General features: G+C 34.0%; 1 protein-coding gene and 1 pseudogene across 3 annotated transcripts in view; both read left to right on the top strand.

The window, feature by feature from the left end:
- Positions 1–682: 682 nt before the first annotated feature.
- Positions 683–10827, top strand: LOC310890895 (adhesion G-protein coupled receptor V1-like). 2 transcript variants are annotated; one of them, XM_083853208.1, is made up of 8 exons: positions 683–875; positions 2890–3596; positions 4101–4242; positions 4729–4991; positions 6578–6753; positions 7595–7719; positions 8563–8729; positions 8815–10827. In XM_083853208.1, exons 2-8 carry the CDS (start codon positions 3495–3497, stop codon positions 8971–8973), a joined length of 1134 nt encoding a protein of 377 aa, XP_083709334.1. In that variant the 5' UTR covers positions 683–875; positions 2890–3494; the 3' UTR covers positions 8974–10827. The 2 variants fall into 2 exon arrangements, with proteins under 2 accessions (XP_083709334.1, XP_083709333.1); XM_083853207.1 differs by lacking the exon at positions 683–875 and having other exon boundaries at positions 1523–3596.
- A 152-nt stretch (positions 10828–10979) lies between these two features.
- Positions 10980–17497, top strand: part of LOC310890891 (adhesion G-protein coupled receptor V1-like) — a 72904-nt pseudogene continuing 66386 nt past the window's right edge. Inside the window, exons 1-4 of the transcript in view lie at positions 10980–10985; positions 11328–11432; positions 12847–12960; positions 15849–16414. The product of the transcript in view is annotated as an adhesion G-protein coupled receptor V1-like (transcript). The remainder of the gene's footprint in view (positions 10986–11327; positions 11433–12846; positions 12961–15848; positions 16415–17497) is intronic.

Raw genomic sequence — 17497 nt, 5'->3', positions numbered from 1 at the left:
TTGCTGAAGTTTCAGACTATGTCTATACTGCACAGCAATGTCACATAGACACCCACAGGAACAACAAAACTTTCTTAAAAGGAGCAATAAGAACCATCCTGGCTAGTCTCCAAATTTTAGTTCTTACCTATTAAGACTCAGACCCACAAGCATGACTGCACAGAGTTCTACAGAATACCATTCATTTCTGTCAGATTACATAGCATTTTCTGGGCAAACGGATAAATTGAAAAACTTAGACTTACTGGTAATGTCAAGTAAAATGTGAATGTCTCATCAGCCTCCGGAAGATCGTCATCACAGACAGATATATACACTGTTCGGTTTGTTTCTGTATCAGGTATAAATGCAGCTGCATATGTGTCAAAAAAGTCTCCTGTATCTTCTCCATAAAGCTACAATAAATGTCTAAAGGTAATAAAGTTGTCTCATTAAAACTTTACCAACTATCTAGTAGTATTTAGAACAGTGTGCTTCATGGCTGGCTACAGGCTCATACTTTTTCATTGCTGGAGATACATGCCTCTAAAATCGGTCAGTAATTTATTTGCAAGAATAGTTTAGCGTCACCACAGGATCTTTTTCATGATATATAATGTCTTACTTAATTCTTCCACGATAATCAGTTTCAGACCCAATAAAATTATTTCAGGAAAACAGAAAAATGAATTCTAGTGTCACAGTAATATTAGAGACTTCTTGTGTGATCCTTTTTGGTGACTTCTGTGGAAGTTTCTTAAAGGACAATGAGAAGAGGATGTACTGTATTTGTGTTTTGCAGGATGATATACCAGAGGTGCAAGAATTCTTCTTGGTTAATTTAACTTCAGTGGAACTCATCATGAACCATTCAACGTCATCCCCACCTAAGCTAGGTAAAAACATCTTATAGCAAATTATTTTTACTTTTCCTTTTTAATGGTTTATATTATATTACCTTGGGAGATTACCATTATTCCTCTTACTTACCAACTATGCTGAGATGAGACATGGTTATTTAGAAGAAACATCATAGAATATGAAATAGATTTATTATTACACTTAATCTCTTGCTTTTTAAACTCTGGGAAAATTTAAATTAATTTTCGTAGAGGAGTTAGTAATTATCAGTTGGAAAGGACAATTATTTGAAAAGTTTATTGGTGATTTTTTCATCTGATTTTCATTTACAAACTACAAAATGGAAAAAAAAAGTAAAAAAAAAACTTTATGTGGCTACTCTGCTCACTCTTTTAAAAAAGTCTGTTTTTATTCTTTTATCACTTTTAGGAAACATATTTTATGGTTTTCCTACTCTTGCAATGATCTTTATTATTTGCTTAGTCTGCTTCTCATTTTGCTTCTTCAGAATTCAGTAGAATAGTAGTCATTAGCTTTAAGAACTGTTGGATTATCCTGTGGTACTAAAGACTAGTTATATAATGTCAGACATCTTCTTTGACTCTTTTCCCTTTTCTTTGCATGCTTATAGAAGTGACTGAGTTAATTCGTTACAGATTGAAAGGTAACTTGCAAGACTCATTGCTGATTTGTGAATAGTTGAGTCTAAAATATGAAAGGAGTAGCATATAAGAATGAAAGATTCATCCAAACTAAACAGTGTTGTATAGTCTCACTTTCTCTTTGGCTGTCTCCTTGAACCATGACCATTTAACACTGATGTGACACTGCATTGGGTCAGCTTTACTTACAATGAGAAAATAATAGTTTTAAGTCATAAGGAAAAAATGTGTTCACATAACATGTCAGTGAATTCTTCTGGTAGAAGAAATAGCCTGACTCAAATACGTGTGTCCGCGTGTGTGTCTGTGAGCAAACTCTTACAGATCCTGGGTGAACAGATCTGACTTCAGGGTGACATGAGAAAATGCAGGAGTGAAGCAGAAATGTCTCTGATTGCCATTACTCCCTCAGGATTTGTAAACCTCAGTAACACTTCTGTTGTCTGTGTAGAGCTATTGCTCATCGTCATCTCTACCTCATAGTGACAGGCTTAGATTCATGGCAATAATCTTCTACTTTTGTTCAGTTTTATCTGAATTGATGGAAAAATGTATATGGATCTAAACATAATATACTTATGGCAGACTCGGTGAAGTCAATTTGGTTTTAGAAAGTAAGTTGAAGTTTATAAAAAGTAAACAAGTAAGTTAAGGTAGTTGTGTGGTGCGGTTGTCTGAAAAACAACAACCTATTTTCTGAGAAGTATTAAGTTTTGACTGTAAAGTTCTGGTCTCTGAAGTTAGTAGACTTTTCTGACATTAACCTATTATTTGGTGTTTTTCACACTGCAGTGTATTCAATTACGATTTCAGGCTAATTGTAAATACCTGTATGTCTTTATGGAGCAGTAGAATATTACAGTATGTGAACACCCCACAAATAAATTAATAGTTGTGTATTTGTAGTGAAATCTGAGGTGTGCCATTAGAATGTATGATGAGGCACTGAAGCACAAATAGAAGATGAAATGCTGAATCATTTATTATTCTTCCTCATTGTCTTTCTCATACTCAGAATGGCAAATGCAAAATATTGAATGTCATTGTAATAAACACTTATAGTGAAGACAAATTAAGATTCCATCGCAAATCTAGACTTTATTATTTTCTAATGTTTTATGTGCTGTTTAACTTTCTACATTTTCCTTAGTCTTTTTTTTTTTTATGCATTATTAAATATTACAGTGCTAATTCAAGACGCATTATTGCACTTCTAGTAGTAAGGACTCTTTCCAGTTATCTTGCCCACTCCCATTTTCTCCTACACATTTTTTGTAAAGACACTGTAATATTAGTACCGATTGAATAAATGCTTCTGTGATTCTTGAAAATCAAGAAAATTGATTTTATTGTTCTTTAATTTTTGTCTTTCTGTTTTGCCTTTTAGATGTGGAAGGTTTAGCTTCTCAAATTGTTATCGATGCTAATGATGGTGTAAGAGGAGTAATTGAATGGGAAGGTACCAAGTAAGTCTCATCTTCCTTGAAGAACTTACTGTGCCAATTAGTGATTGGTGTTGCCCATTTTCTTTCTAAAAGTAAAACTCCTGTTAAAAATAGGGCCATGTCTTTGAGATGGTAAAGTAATCATTCAATTCAGCTGAACTAGAAAGTGGGATTCCCACACTGAAAACAAAAATTCACTATTCATCTAATCAGAATTCTTTTACTTATTACTACTTTCACTGTTGTCCTTTTATATCACCAATTTGCCTAACCTCCCCAGCCTGCATCAACTCTTCCAGCCTCACCATTCATGTAAGCAAAAAACAAAACAAAACAAAACAAAAACCTCATGTTACTTAATTCAATTTAGATAAGAGAAAAAAGGTAAAAAGGATGCGTTAGAGAACTATAATGTAGGGAATAATTCAGAGTGAAAATGTAATAAAAATGTACTATCTTTTTCAAAAGAACATAATCAGTGAACATTGAGAATTATTCTTTTTATTTTAGTTTTGAAGTTAGTGAATCTCATGGGAATCTGACAGTAATGGCTTACCGAAACAGAGGATCATATGGCAATGTGTCTGTATTTTTTTATGCCCAAAATTTGGAGGCCCAGCTGGGTTTGGATTTTAATGTAACCTCAAGGGTAAGAAGCAACTCTAAATCTAGTACTTTTTATTCTTTCAGCTTCCGTAAAAGAATATCTTCTTGATTATTCTGCAGAATGATCAGTAGTGATGCTAGATGTTTCAGCTTGTTTCAGTTGCTTTGGTAATCTAAATAGAATGAAATAAAAATATTCTTATTCTTACTATTTATTTCTTTTTTAAAAATATATTTTTTAATATAAAGCAAAATGTAAACTTTCAAACATCGATTTCAAATTTAATTTTGATTAGACATACAAACTTTTTCATAGACTATTTTTGCAACAGGACTTTCAAAATAAATTATTCTTTCTTGTCCTCATTCTGTAATGTGCTGAACCTTTATATTTCTGATTCAATCAGTTTATAAGGAACAGAGAATATGGCTCTTCCTATGCTTTCCCTTCCTTCCTATTTCACAGAATTCTGTTTACCGTAGTCAAAAATTTCTGTGTGATATTAACTGATGTAAGTATTCGGTGCTTTATGTGTTTCAACGCTAGACTCTTTTTTTTGCTGATGGAGAAAGGCATAAATCTGTTGATGTCATGATTTTTGATGATGAGATTCCTGAAGGTGATGAGAAGTTCCAGTTAATTTTAACAAATCCATCTCTGGGGCTGGAATTAGGGGAGAACACAACAGGTAAAACTTAGTTTTAATGTTCCATTTCTTTAGAATTCTGTGGCACACATTTTAATTCCACTTTTCTGAATAATCATATTTCAGAAAGCACCATTGTCCTGCTATGGTGAATCTTTATACTCCTTTGGAAGGTTCTGAAACATCCCTGTGAAATCTGTGCAATTAAAAAGTTTATATGTAAAGCAATGAATCAGAAAGCACGAAGATGAGTTTTTCAATGTGTACTACCTCACTGAACTGAGGTCTTTTTAGAGAGTTCATAATCCTTTTCTAGGAGAGACTATATTCTTCCTGTCTAGAGATCTTCCTAGTTAAAGTGAAATGCCTTCCCATTCTCTTCAGGTAATGTCATGGACACATAAGCATTATATACACACTAAAGGAAGAATGTATTTGTGTTTATGTTATGTATTATGTTACTATATATGTATATTTATATTTTACTATGTTAACCAAAGAATATTTTCATTATTTCTTTTTCAAAAGCTACAATTACTATACTTGCCAATGATGATGGCCATGGAGTTTTGTCATTCAATAACAGCAATCACTTCTTTCTGAGAGAGCAAACATCTATCCATTTGATGGAAAGTGTTGCAGTATTGAATATTATCAGAGAACCACCTCAGGGAATATTTGGCACTGTGACTGTTCAGTATCTTGTAAGTGAGATTAACTCTTCAGAGGCAACAATGGATTTGACCCCTTCTCAAGGATATATTGTGCTCGAAGAGGGAGTCAGGTTCAAGGTAATATGCTAGTTATTACCAGAGAAGTCTAGGAAGCTTTTTTTTTGGAAATATTGGAAAGATTTCAGAAATGTCTGTGCTTTATCTTCTGTTTATTTTTTCTACTTCTTTCATTCATAAAGTGAATTGAGTCATGAGCTGTGACTGATTTCCTGTTATTATCTGATGTGGAAGTGTGTGAAAATTAAATGGGCTCATCTTTAGGTGTTTCTTAGTTTGTAAGGGTTGAGGTAAATTGAAAACAGTACACTATAGATAACGTTCATGTGTGCTTTGGAACAGTTCTTTTTATGTAGTCAATCTATAGCTGAAATGCAAACTTACTTTAAATTAAAGTGATAATTTGCAAGCCTAATAGTTAAGATCAAAGTAAAAATCCCATTCTGTAATTTAACATTTTAGTTAGTCTGAACTAAACAGAATGTGCTGCAACAAATACAAAAAGTAGAACAGTTGTCTGTCTTAGGATTGGAAAATAACTTAAGTATTAAGCTCACTGCCTCTATACTGTCCTCACAAGAATGTCAGCTACAAAATGAACTAGCTTAAGTTTGTGAATCCTGACTCTTCTAAGGTTTAATCACAATTCGATTTATTTATTTTTGCCAGTAAAGCTGGTGAAGCTAGTGTTAGCATATTACAGGCAATAGGATAGAAACTGAGACAAACTTTTCTTGGAAACACTGGTTTTCAATTTCTGGCCTTTAGATGCATTTGGAATCACAATGCAGCAGATCTATAAGAAGTTGGAGCCTTCTTAATATAGTTGGTAAATATGGTTTATTGTGGAAATGAACAGAAATATAAAACATTGTAAATTTTGTATTATTTCCAAATGCATCATCACTAACTTTTTATTTTGTACAGCAAGGCTATGCGTACCTATGAAATTTTTTGCTTGTTTGAGTAGTGTGAAGGATGACAGTGAGCCCCAAATGAAAGTGAAGCACTTAGCTTTCTCTAGATTGCTCTTTGCTAGTTTGAGATTGCCTTTAGAAGACCTGATCTTCATCCACAGTGGTGTAGGAGAGGGAAAGAAGCATCGAGAGGAAAGAGTATTTCAAATCTCTCACTATTCTTGCTTTTTTTTTTCCTTTTCCTTTTCTTTCTTGACAGCACCAGTAGTGAGATTACCCTGTTTCCCTGAAGATAGCTTAGCTGCCAACTAAAATAAATTAAAACCAACTTAACTGATTACACTTATAGCTGTGTTGTGAGTATAAACTACCCAAAAATGTATGGAATAAATAGAGAACAAAAGTATGAAATTAGGATCAAAAACTTCAGAGGATCATAGGATGAGAAAAGAAAGAAAAGAGAACAACAACAACGAAAAGTGAATATGCTCATCTTAGTGTTGCACCAATGGAGGCCACTAGATGGATGGCTTTAGAACCTCAGTCTGAACTCAGTCTGAGCTTGCCTCAATTCTGTCCTCTCCAGCTTCATGAGCTGCTCTTCTCCTGCTATGCTATCCAAAGCCTTATAGTGAAATAAATTTAAAAAAAAGGTAGCACATTCTGATAGAGCTGTGTCATCATCTGTTATCATGTCTCAATAACATTGTATGCTTGTTTTGTTATCAGACGCTGCATATTTCTGCGGTACTAGATGAAGAACCAGAAATGGATGAGCACTTCATTGTCACCCTGTTCAATCCAACTGGAGGAGCCAGACTAGGCACGAGAGTGGAAACTATGATTACAATATTACAAAACCAGGCTCCACTAGGGCTTTTCAGCATCTATACAGTTGGAAATAGGTACTTTACACTGATCAGTAAAAAGGAGATAGTTGCTCATACTCCAAAGAGATAATATTTCTCTACAATTTTGTTTTTGATGGATCGCATTAAAGAAATTCAGCAACCCAATTTGTAAATCTGTAACTTTGAAAGGTATTGTGAAATACTATTACTGCTAAACAAAAGAGTAGAAAAATGCATAAAAAGGACTATTCATAATCCAAAATTTCAATTTATTTATTATTATTTTTCTTTATAAACTAATACTTCACTAGTGCCTACATATTCCACTGATAGTATTCCATGTTAAAAGTTCCAAACCTCATATCAGTGTCCAGGAAGTCATACGTTTTATAATTTACTTTCATTTTTAAACCTGTAAAAAATATACTTTCACTGAAGGCTGTTTTTCAGAAGCAAGTGACACATATGGACTGCCATTTTTAAAAACCATTCAGCTGAAACCATACAGATTAAATAAATTTACTATTTAAATAAAAAATGTATGTATGCTATTTTATTAATACATTGATATTTAGAGTTAATAATTTATATTAATATTTAATAATAATATTATCTAAACATTTATTACGTGAATTTAATATACTTAAATTTCAGTCTGTTTAAAGATTTTGTTGAATTGCCTATGATTTTGCATGATTGTAGTAAGGATCATTGGGAAACCCTAATTAATGTAGCTACCAGTCCATCAGATACTGAAACCTGTTATTAATATTTTCTTTTTATTTCTGTTGTATATTCTGCATCTGGAATTGTACAGTAAAAATCTTATTTTTATTACAGCAATGAATATACTATAAAATAATTTTTTCCTTATTTTTATGATTCTCACATTTAGGACAAATTTCATCATAATTGAAGAAGCCAACACTACAGCTTATTTGAAAGTTTCACGGAGTAATGGGCTTAACGTTTCTGTGAGCGTTGAGTGGGAGACATCATCAGATACTGCATTTGGCATCAGTACGTTCACTTTACAGAGAATGTCCACTGCTTTTGTAGAAGTGGAGATAGTAAGAGAGTAGCCAAGCATACAGGAGATGTAGCTTGGGAATGTAAATTCAAGTATTCAGACACAATTCAGTTAATATTTTCCTATGTAAGATTTAGTAGATAAAATACTTTAGCTGCTTAAGAATCACCTTGTCATCAGCCACTTCTGCCAGTTTCAGTAATCTCTATTTCTGTCTTTGCTGCTAATTTGAACATTATTGTCACTAGCCATTTATTTATTTATTTATTTGTGTGTGTGTAATAAAATTTGTTCCGTACTACTTGTAACTCAGGATCTTTCTAACACAGTATAAATGACATGTGACATGCAAGAGTCTAGCTCCTGGAGTTTAGTTCTGACAAGACGGTGCTTAGGGACCGTCTTGGAATAAAAACATGAACATGTTGTAAATGGGGAACAAAACATGAACATTTTGTAATTTGTCTTTTTTTTTTTTTTTCTTTACTACTTGCTATCTAGCTAATTCTCTTGTTAGCTAAATTCCAAGATCAATTATTATGAGTCAGACTCAAATTGCCTATATGTCTTCCATGTGCAGTTGTAATGAATGAAAAATACATTTACTGCTTAACTCTCATTATATCCTTAGCATTGTAACATTTCTATGTATTTATATACACTTATAACAAATACTAAGACACAACTTCATCATTTCTCATACTAGGTCTGGCTTTGGGAGGTAAATAATGGGAATGGGGTTAGAAAAGATATCAAGAGTAATATAATAGTAAATAGTGTTTTTATTTTATTTTATTTTATTTTATTTTATTTTATTTTTTACTATATTGCAGGGGGTGGTATCAGTGTCCTATCTGTCTTGCAAAGTTTTGTGGAAGAATCAGCATCTGGTTGGTGTTTCTTTACCTCAAGAGAAATCCTGTACGGTGTTCTGTTGCGTATGCCTCCAGCTTTGTTTTCTACTGTCTACCAGTGGAAAGGAGTATTTGTTCCTGTTGAGGTAAATGTTTGTTTTTGAACACCAGACATGCTAGTTAATAAGGAATTTAAGTCACAATCTTACTTTTTTTTTATTCTTCTTGCAGAATTTCAGTATGTGGAATCCTACAAGTTGTGTGTCTTTCCAAATTGGAGCCTCTTCCTACCTTGTGGTTACTCATGGAGGAGCCACACAGGGAGCTTCTAACAACAGTGTGTATGCATTCATGGCTGGACACAGATTGTTGTGGGTAAATCGATTTTAATTTTAAAATCTTAAAATAGTATGGGTTGGCAAGGACCAAGGGAGGTCCTCCAGTCTGGCCATGTTTTAGAAAAAAGCACTCTGTGTGACAAGAGTTAGTTTTGTGTCCTAAAATACTACATAACTTCAGTGATGTAAGTTTGTCATAGTTAGTTGTTTACATTGTTTGTATTTTTTATATATTTACATTTGAGGGTGCAGGGAGGATTACCTGGGAATCACAGAATCACAGAATTGTCTAGGTAGGAAGAGACCTCCAAAATCACCTAGTCCAACCTCTGACCTAACATTAACAAGTCCTTCACTAAACCATATCACTAAGCTGAACATCTAAACGTCTCTTAAAGACCTCCAGGGATGGTGACTCAACCACTTCCCTGGGCAGCCCATTCCAATGCCTAACAACCCTTTCGGTAAAGAAGTTTTTCCTAACATCCAACCTAAACCTCCCCTGGCGCAACTTTAGCCCATTCCCCCTTGTCCTGTCACCAGGCACGTGGGAGAACAGACCAACCCCCACCTCGCTACAGCCTCCTTTAAGGTACCTGTAGAGTGCGATAAGGTCGCCCCTGAGCCTCCTCTTCTCCAGGCTGAACAACCCCAGCTCCCTCAGCCGCTCCTCATAAGACTTGTTCTCCAGACCCCTCACCAGCTTCGTTGCCTTTCTCTGGACTCGCTCGAGCACGTCCATGTCCTTCCTGTAGCAAGGGGCCCAAAGCTGAACACAGTACTCGAGGTGTGGCCTCACCAGAGCCGAGTACAGGGGCACAATCACTTCCCTAGCCCTGCTGGCCACGCTGCTTCTTATACAGGCCAGGATGCTGTTGGCCTTCTTGGCCACCTGGGCACACTGCTGGCTCATATTCAGCCGACTATCAACCAATACTCCCAGGTCCCTCTCGGCCAGGCAGCTTTCCAACCACTCATCTCCCAGCCTGTAGCTCTGCTTGGAAGTGGGGGAAGAAATTCTCAAGCAATCAAGTCATAGAACATTTTCTGGAAAATGTATGATAAGTTATGTTAATTCTGTAAATTAGTTGCTTATATATATATATATATATATAAAATATAAAGTTTTAAAAGCTATTTCATGTATAGTTTTATACATAATTTTGGAATTCTTAACATTCTATGCGTACTTTTTCTCACTATATACAATGTAATATAAAATGTATTTGTTTATATACATATGTAGATAAACATAGTCACCCTCATATTTCCCTTGCAGATACAGACTCTTTCTGTTCTGGATACCAGACGTGTGAAACATTTTGCAGTGGAGGAAGAAGACTATTTGATTATTGTGAGTCACACAAACAGTTCCAGTTCCATCCAGGTTTGAATATTCTTCAGTCTTCTCTGGCTTTAATGTGGGTAGTTTGCTTAGTTCTGAAAGGATAATGAAAGGAAGTAAATCTATAAGCATGTATTTCTGACATATTATTTTTGTTTCTATTGGAAATTTATAACAGTTAAAATTCCAGACTTGTTTGGATGTATAAATACTCTCTACCTGAGTGTATAATTTACATCTGGTTTGTTTTTATTGCTACTGTTATTTCAGTTTTGAAATGTAGCATGTAAACAAAGAAGTAGCTTCTGAATATAAACCTGTTCCTCTGAAGAGCAGGCACAGCTTCTTGCAGTAGGGTTAATTACCAATTACTGAGGGAACATTGTCATAATATATGCATTTTATAACACCCTCTGGGATAAGATGCTGTTGTTACTCCAGCAGATGATATTTGCAATAATACAGAGGTTGTATTAGTAGAACGAGTAGCTATGCCTTATTGACAGCATTCTGACAATATAATTTTGTATAGGACTTCTCTGAAAAAACATAAGAACATAAGAAAATGTTAGAGCCACAGTACTAAGCCAAGCTGCTTCTGGGATTTGTGGATATCTTCAAAATCTGTTACCTACAATAGCCTAAAAAAGTGACCAGTGACCTAAATGATTGTCCTGAGTACATTTATAGCTAGCTATCTAATAAACGACTTCATGATGGTGAAAACCTATTTTTAATGGGTGTAGGAGCTCCTAAAAATACCAGTGATGATATGTCAGTGCTTTGTGTATGTTGACTATGTTCATTTACAGAAACAAACAAACAACAACAACAACAAAAACACACAAATTGCATTACGTGATACATTTTTATCTGAAATCTTTTAAGGTTTTCATTAGCTGAACTAATTGGTTGCTAGGAAATGTATGCCATCAGTGGACTGGTTTGCGGATTGGATTAACTTGTCTGTGGGAGTTTGATATTTCTATGGTAACAGTTTCTTCATTCTGCTGTGATATTTGATCTGTGTCTGATTGTCTGTTCCTTTTCTTCCTCATTAGTCTGCCTTAATCACAGTGAATGAGCCCAGGGGCAGAAATGAATTTGTGCCGCTCACTCTAATTAGAGAGAGGGGAACCTATGGGACGGTCGTCATAACTTTTGAGGTGAGTTTATCCAAAAGACTTCATACAGTAGTCTGTTGGATTAAACTGAGAGGCTGTAATCATAATTTATTGAAGTGTTTGCAAAAGGGGAAGAAGGACAAAATACCTACATCTACATTAGGTAGATCTGTTTCATAAAAGGGATTCATATTAACCGTCATATAGAAAATACTGTAATTATCTGACTGTTTAATTGACTGTTTAACGTTAAGAGGTACTAGAGAAAACCGAGTATATTCTGTCATTTAGAAAGGTACGTGAGGCAACATCAGTATGTATTACTAGAAAATAATGCATATTAAGTATGTAAGAAGTGTCTTATCTAAGTTTTTTTAATTTTTTTAAAAAATATTTATTTTACATACAAATATTCAAGTGAGTCTTTAATGATTATCCCAACTTTGAACTGTGAGTGCTCAGGATTTGGTGAATTTCTGTATCTATAATCATCTGTATCTTGATCTCTATCTTGAATCCCCTGCAAATGAAGCTTTTGAAATAATTAATCATGTTGAATACTTATCCTGTTATTTACATATGTGATTTGAATGTGATACAATTACTGACTTCATTGCTTTCTTTTTCTTATCTAGCTCAGACTCTATTATTTACTTTAAAATTATATATAAAATCTTTCATATAGATATTTCTGTACTAGTTGCCTGGTCCTATAGGGTAAGGCTTTAATCTAGACCTCAAAGCTTTAGTCTAGACCTGTCAAAACCAGAAAAGCTTTGCACTGGATTTTATTAATACTAAATATAGCATGAATAGTTAAAGTACTGAATATGATTCTCTGTGCAATTTTTTGCAAATATGTTTGTTTTAAGGTACAGTAAATCTTACTCTCTGGACAATTACTTAGGTCTGTCTCACATCATTATATATGTATGTTGAAAAATAATTTACAAAATGTTCTAAAACCAAAAAATCCCATATGACCTTTAAGAGGCTTTGTAGTATTTTGAGTTTGACTGTTAAATTTAGTATCTTTAATATCACAAGTTAAGATAGAAGGGACACAAAACCAGTAAGTACTATTACTTTGTCTTGGAATTTATTATGAAATACTATTGATTCAAACTGAATTTGCATGAATATCCTTTCTGTAATATGAAAGAGTCAGTTATGCATCAGAATATACTAAAGAGTCCCCATAGGCCTATATGGAAGTAGTTTTCTTCCTCTTATTCTGGAAATACGGGATTTCTTCAGAGTGGTTGTTCTGACTTACACTGTCTGCCAGAAAAGAGCAGATTTTCACAACTGAATGTTCATGTAAGTTGTAAGTTGGAGATGGCTGAACAGATAGTCATTTGTTATGCAAGTCACACTGCATATTGGTTATTGTACTTGCACTGGATTTGTATTCCTGCTTTATAGACTTCTCATCAGACAAATCAATTCTTTGCAGATAAAAGATGGTCCAAACCCAGCTGAAGAAGACCTAAGTCCAGCTAAGGGAAATATTACATTCACACCTGGGAGATCAAAGCTGATTTATAATTTAACAGTGCTTGATGATCAGGTAGGAACAAGCTGACTTCATCTTAGGCTTTGATACGTAGAAGGTTAACTGAAGTTCTGGAAAGACTTAGAGTAGTAAGTTACAAAAAGGCTTGGCTTAAATAAGGTTAAAAGCAGTTCTATTTGATGAAGTGATGTTAAATTTTGGCTCTCTGGTCTATTATTTTTACTCTTTCCAAGCTCCCTCTTTAATTCTCATCAGTGAATAGTTTTAGTTTATGTGCATATCCTGGCTGAGCAGACATGTTATCTTTGTCACTAAAGAAAGAATATTACACATTGAAGATTCACAGGGAAAAGGCAGATTCAAAAATATTTTTTGTCGTTGTTTGTTTGTGGTTTTTTTTTTTCAAATATGTTTCAGGGTAGAAACATATTTGAAAAAATCCTAAAAATAGATGAGATTCCTGAAACAAACATGCAGTCTTGTGGAAAGCATGAATACTAGGTGATAATTAACATTTTTCTGTTTTCAGATTGGCCAATTGAAAAAAAAAAACAACACACACACAAAAAAACCAAACCAAAACAAAAAAAAACCACAACATAACTCATAGGTTGTGAGGCTTTCTTTTTATCTCAGAGTAAACAAAACATTCTTCTAATTTGCAACTTGTGATTTTCCTTTTTTCTTACCTGCACTTTTCTTTTGTGTTTTTCTTTTCCTTTATAATAAGCTTAAGAGGGAAAACTGAGACATCAAAATAAGTATATATGATGCAAAACAACTTAGTAAGAAATTCATAAGAAAACAATAATGGTGAAAGGTGTGTGTCTCAGAAGTGAGCACAGAACTGTAAAGCAGCTTGTTTCCTTTTTACTCTTAGTTATAAAAAATGTCCTTCCACATTTCTACTGATACTCTAGTGTTAAGAGGCTGTGCCAACCTGGGGTGCTGAAGTGTAGAAACATCTCTTTCCAATTCAATGTAATATTTCAGTGACTTACACACAGAAATAAATTATTAGGGTCTTTTCTCTTGGGAGGATGTGATTTTATTTATTTTTATTCTGAGAAATGCTCTCAAACTTCTGTTTCTAAAAGTTTGATCTGTATTTGGTGTGTCTAGTCAACGTCTTTCCACTCTTTGAAAGTCTTTCACAAGTGTATGTGAAAGATGAATTTTGCACAAAAACCTTTATTGATGATGATGATGATAGAGTTCACAAGAATCCAGTAACACTACTGTCAGAACTTAATTTGAGCTTTTAGGATCTGAGTTAGGGAAATCAATGAAACAAGTATTTTTCTGAATTGTGCAGCCTTACAGAAGGTAGGGGACTGCAGTTCTGATTTCCACAGCTCTGCATTTATAGTACTTTTCCTGTGCAGGTTTCCTTTTTAAGTATAATTGCAACTTTAAGAGAAAATTAAAGAGGCAAGGCAGCACTGGAAATCATTTATACTATTATATTCGAAGTTTGACTCATGTATTTATTGGTCAATCATGATGTAATTGAAAGCTCCACAATGCCTTATTTATGTAGGATACTAAGATTTTATCTGCAACTAAAATGGCATGTACGTTCTGACTGTCAAATGCGTATTTTTGTACTGCAAGACAGTATATGAACTAGTGAACTAAAACAAGCGTAAGTTAACATCAATTTTAATAAGATAAAATAGGAAATAGTAGTGTAGGAGAGAGGTGACAGAGAGCTTGCAAATCTCACGCTGGAAAAAAAAACAAACAACCTGCATCAGTCAATAATATTATGCAAGTTTAAGTGCCACAAGTCAAACAAGGGACAAAATTGGCCTCAGCTACAAAGACAGCGGCGTGCATACCCTTTGTGCCCTGAAACAGGATCTAAGGGTGGCCAATTAACAAATGTGTAAAAAGAGAAGAAATATTGGACCACAAGGAATTCTGAACTTTTTTTGCTCAGTAAACAGAACTACATGGAAAGGATTCATCAGCCCTATAACAAAGCAATGCCATTAGTAACACATAAGCAATTTTGTTGTGGAATTTATCTCAGAAGCAAATAATACTGTTTTTTCTGAGAGTCCACAACAAGAATGAGATGTGAGGATCTTATGTAATATTTAAATATTTCCTTCTAATCTCTCTGTATTAATAAAATAATGATATTTTCCAGTTAAACAGACTTAGCCTATCAAGACTGGGGAATAAAATGTAATAATATAAAGTAAAAAATATTAAATTCTGCAATTCAAGGCTTATAAACCCTTCTTTTTTGTCTGCTGCATCAGTTATTAGAGACTAAAGAGCTAAAACTAAAGTGCAGTTCTAAACAAACCACATGTAGAAATGCCAAAGTCTAATTAATAGATAAGCATCAGCAAGCACATTCTCAGAGCTGTGACTGAAGCTGTGCTGGGAATGTGAGTCTGTCTGAAAGTAGGAACTGTTCTTTTTCCCGTTGAATAGGAACAAAAGGGCCAAGGTAGGTTGTGTTCATATGTTGTTCCTCTGTTCTTTCAGGCATGCATAGATGTAAAATGGTGTTAACATCAGCAAATAAAGATGTCAGACTAAATAACTGTCAGGAACACTTGTGTCCAAGCAGAGCAACTTCCACAAGTTGAGTTTGGATCTCCTCACACTCTCTAGTTGGAAAGAGAGAGCTTCATCTGATTCTTGCCTAGTTTTTGTTTGCCCTTTTTTTTTTTTTGTCTTTTCCCACTTTTTCATATTTCCATAGCATAGAAGTATGTCTTAGAAAATGGAAACATTCAATTTTGAGAAGGGATTTTCAAAGTTGCAAGCGAGTTTCTTTTTGCCTGTTTATTTTAATGTGAAAAGGGTTGTAATGTTTGTATTATTTCCCTTTATTGCTAAATATACATAACATATTTCTAAGTAAGTGTTCTGCATATATTTGAAATGGGACTTACACCCTGTTGCTACTATTATTTTTCCAGATACCTGAAAATGATGAATTGTTTGTTGTTCATCTCAGGAGTGTGGAGGGAGGGGCTGAAATCAACACCACAAGGAATTCTGTTCAGATTAATATTAAGAAAAATGACAGCCCTGTGCGATTTGCTCAGAGCACTTACATGGTGCCTGAGGAAGTCGAAATGCTCACAATTCAAGTGATTCGTGGTAAGGATGACAGTGGAAAATTAATTGGACCTGATGAATGTGAAGTCTCCGTCAGTTACACCATCATAACTGGGAATTCAACAGCACACGCGCAGCTCAATTTAGACTTCCTAGATCTTCAGCCAAATACAACTATTGTCTTCACACCTCTAGTTCATGAAGTATATATGAAATTCAAGATCCTTGATGATGCCATACCAGAAATTGCTGAGACCTTCCAAATTATGCTCCTTAAGGACACGTTACAGGGAGATGCTGTTTTGGTTAATCCATCTGTTGTTCACGTCACCATCCAACCAAATGATAAACCCTATGGAGTGCTTTCAATCAACAGTATCCTGTTTACTCAAACTGTTATCATTGATGAAGACCAAATTTCAAGGTACTACAGATCTTCAAACAGTATCTCGTCATGTTAAGGGATTTGTTTGGCACTGTAAAGCATCCTTAGGATTTCACTGACAGTAATTATAAAATCAGTAGTGAAAAATTAATATAGAAATCACCTACTGTGTAATTATTATAAACGATATAGAATTTTCAAGGGAGAAAATGTCTAATTATGCAGAAGTATTTTAATATTTATGAACTATATATGAGAACTGTAAATATTTAATGACATTATCAAAATACTGAAAAACCCTTAATCTAAAAGATGGATCAGTGAAGTTGTGATGCGGCCACACACCCATTCATACAAGTGGAAAATATATTTCAGGCTTCCTTTCCCAGTAAATCTTTGTCTATACTGTATTTAAAGTCAGTCTCTGGTTAAAAAATGGTGGTGAGTGTCTTCTGTGAAGTACTGAATACCCATAGACTTCCAAAAAAGTTAAATACATGTAATTTTACAGATAAATTAAAAACAAATCTCCACACAAATCTTTACAAGCAGAACTAATATCTATACAATATTGCCAGTTTTAGTAAAAATGTCCACTGCTAGCTAGTGATGGTGGTTCATCCCCAGAGAAAGAGGTAATGTATCAACCTATGATTTTATGAACAATTTCTAGTATGTAGAGCCCAGCACTTCAATATTCACTTTTTTTTTTTTTCTTTCTTATACACAGATACAGGAAACGTGACATTTCCATAATCACAAATATTGATAAATTATATTTCAGTGCATAGGCAAATAGTTGAGTCACTTTATTTTAAATAAAATCATTATTTAAACACTCATGCCTGACAATTGTATTTTGATATAGTCCATAAAACAGTGTAGAAATTTAGTTGAGAAAAAGTTTTCTGAAATTTAACATCTTTCCTGAGAAAAAATATAAACATGCCAACTTTCCTCTTCTCAGTATCTTTCTTACTGTAAACAAAATAAATTTTAACTAATGTCTTTAGATATATTACTCATGTCTTTATGTATATTATCTCATGAATAAGCAACCTGAGAAAAGTCTACTTCTGTGGTATGATTTCACAAATTTTAAGTCCTGACTCAAATGTCAGT

Source organism: Anser anser (genome assembly GCF_964211835.1).
Source record: "Anser anser genome assembly, contig: HAP1_SCAFFOLD_111, whole genome shotgun sequence".
In the NCBI taxonomy this organism is placed as follows: Eukaryota; Metazoa; Chordata; class Aves; order Anseriformes; family Anatidae; genus Anser; species Anser anser.
This window is presented reverse-complemented; position numbering and strand designations above follow the sequence as displayed.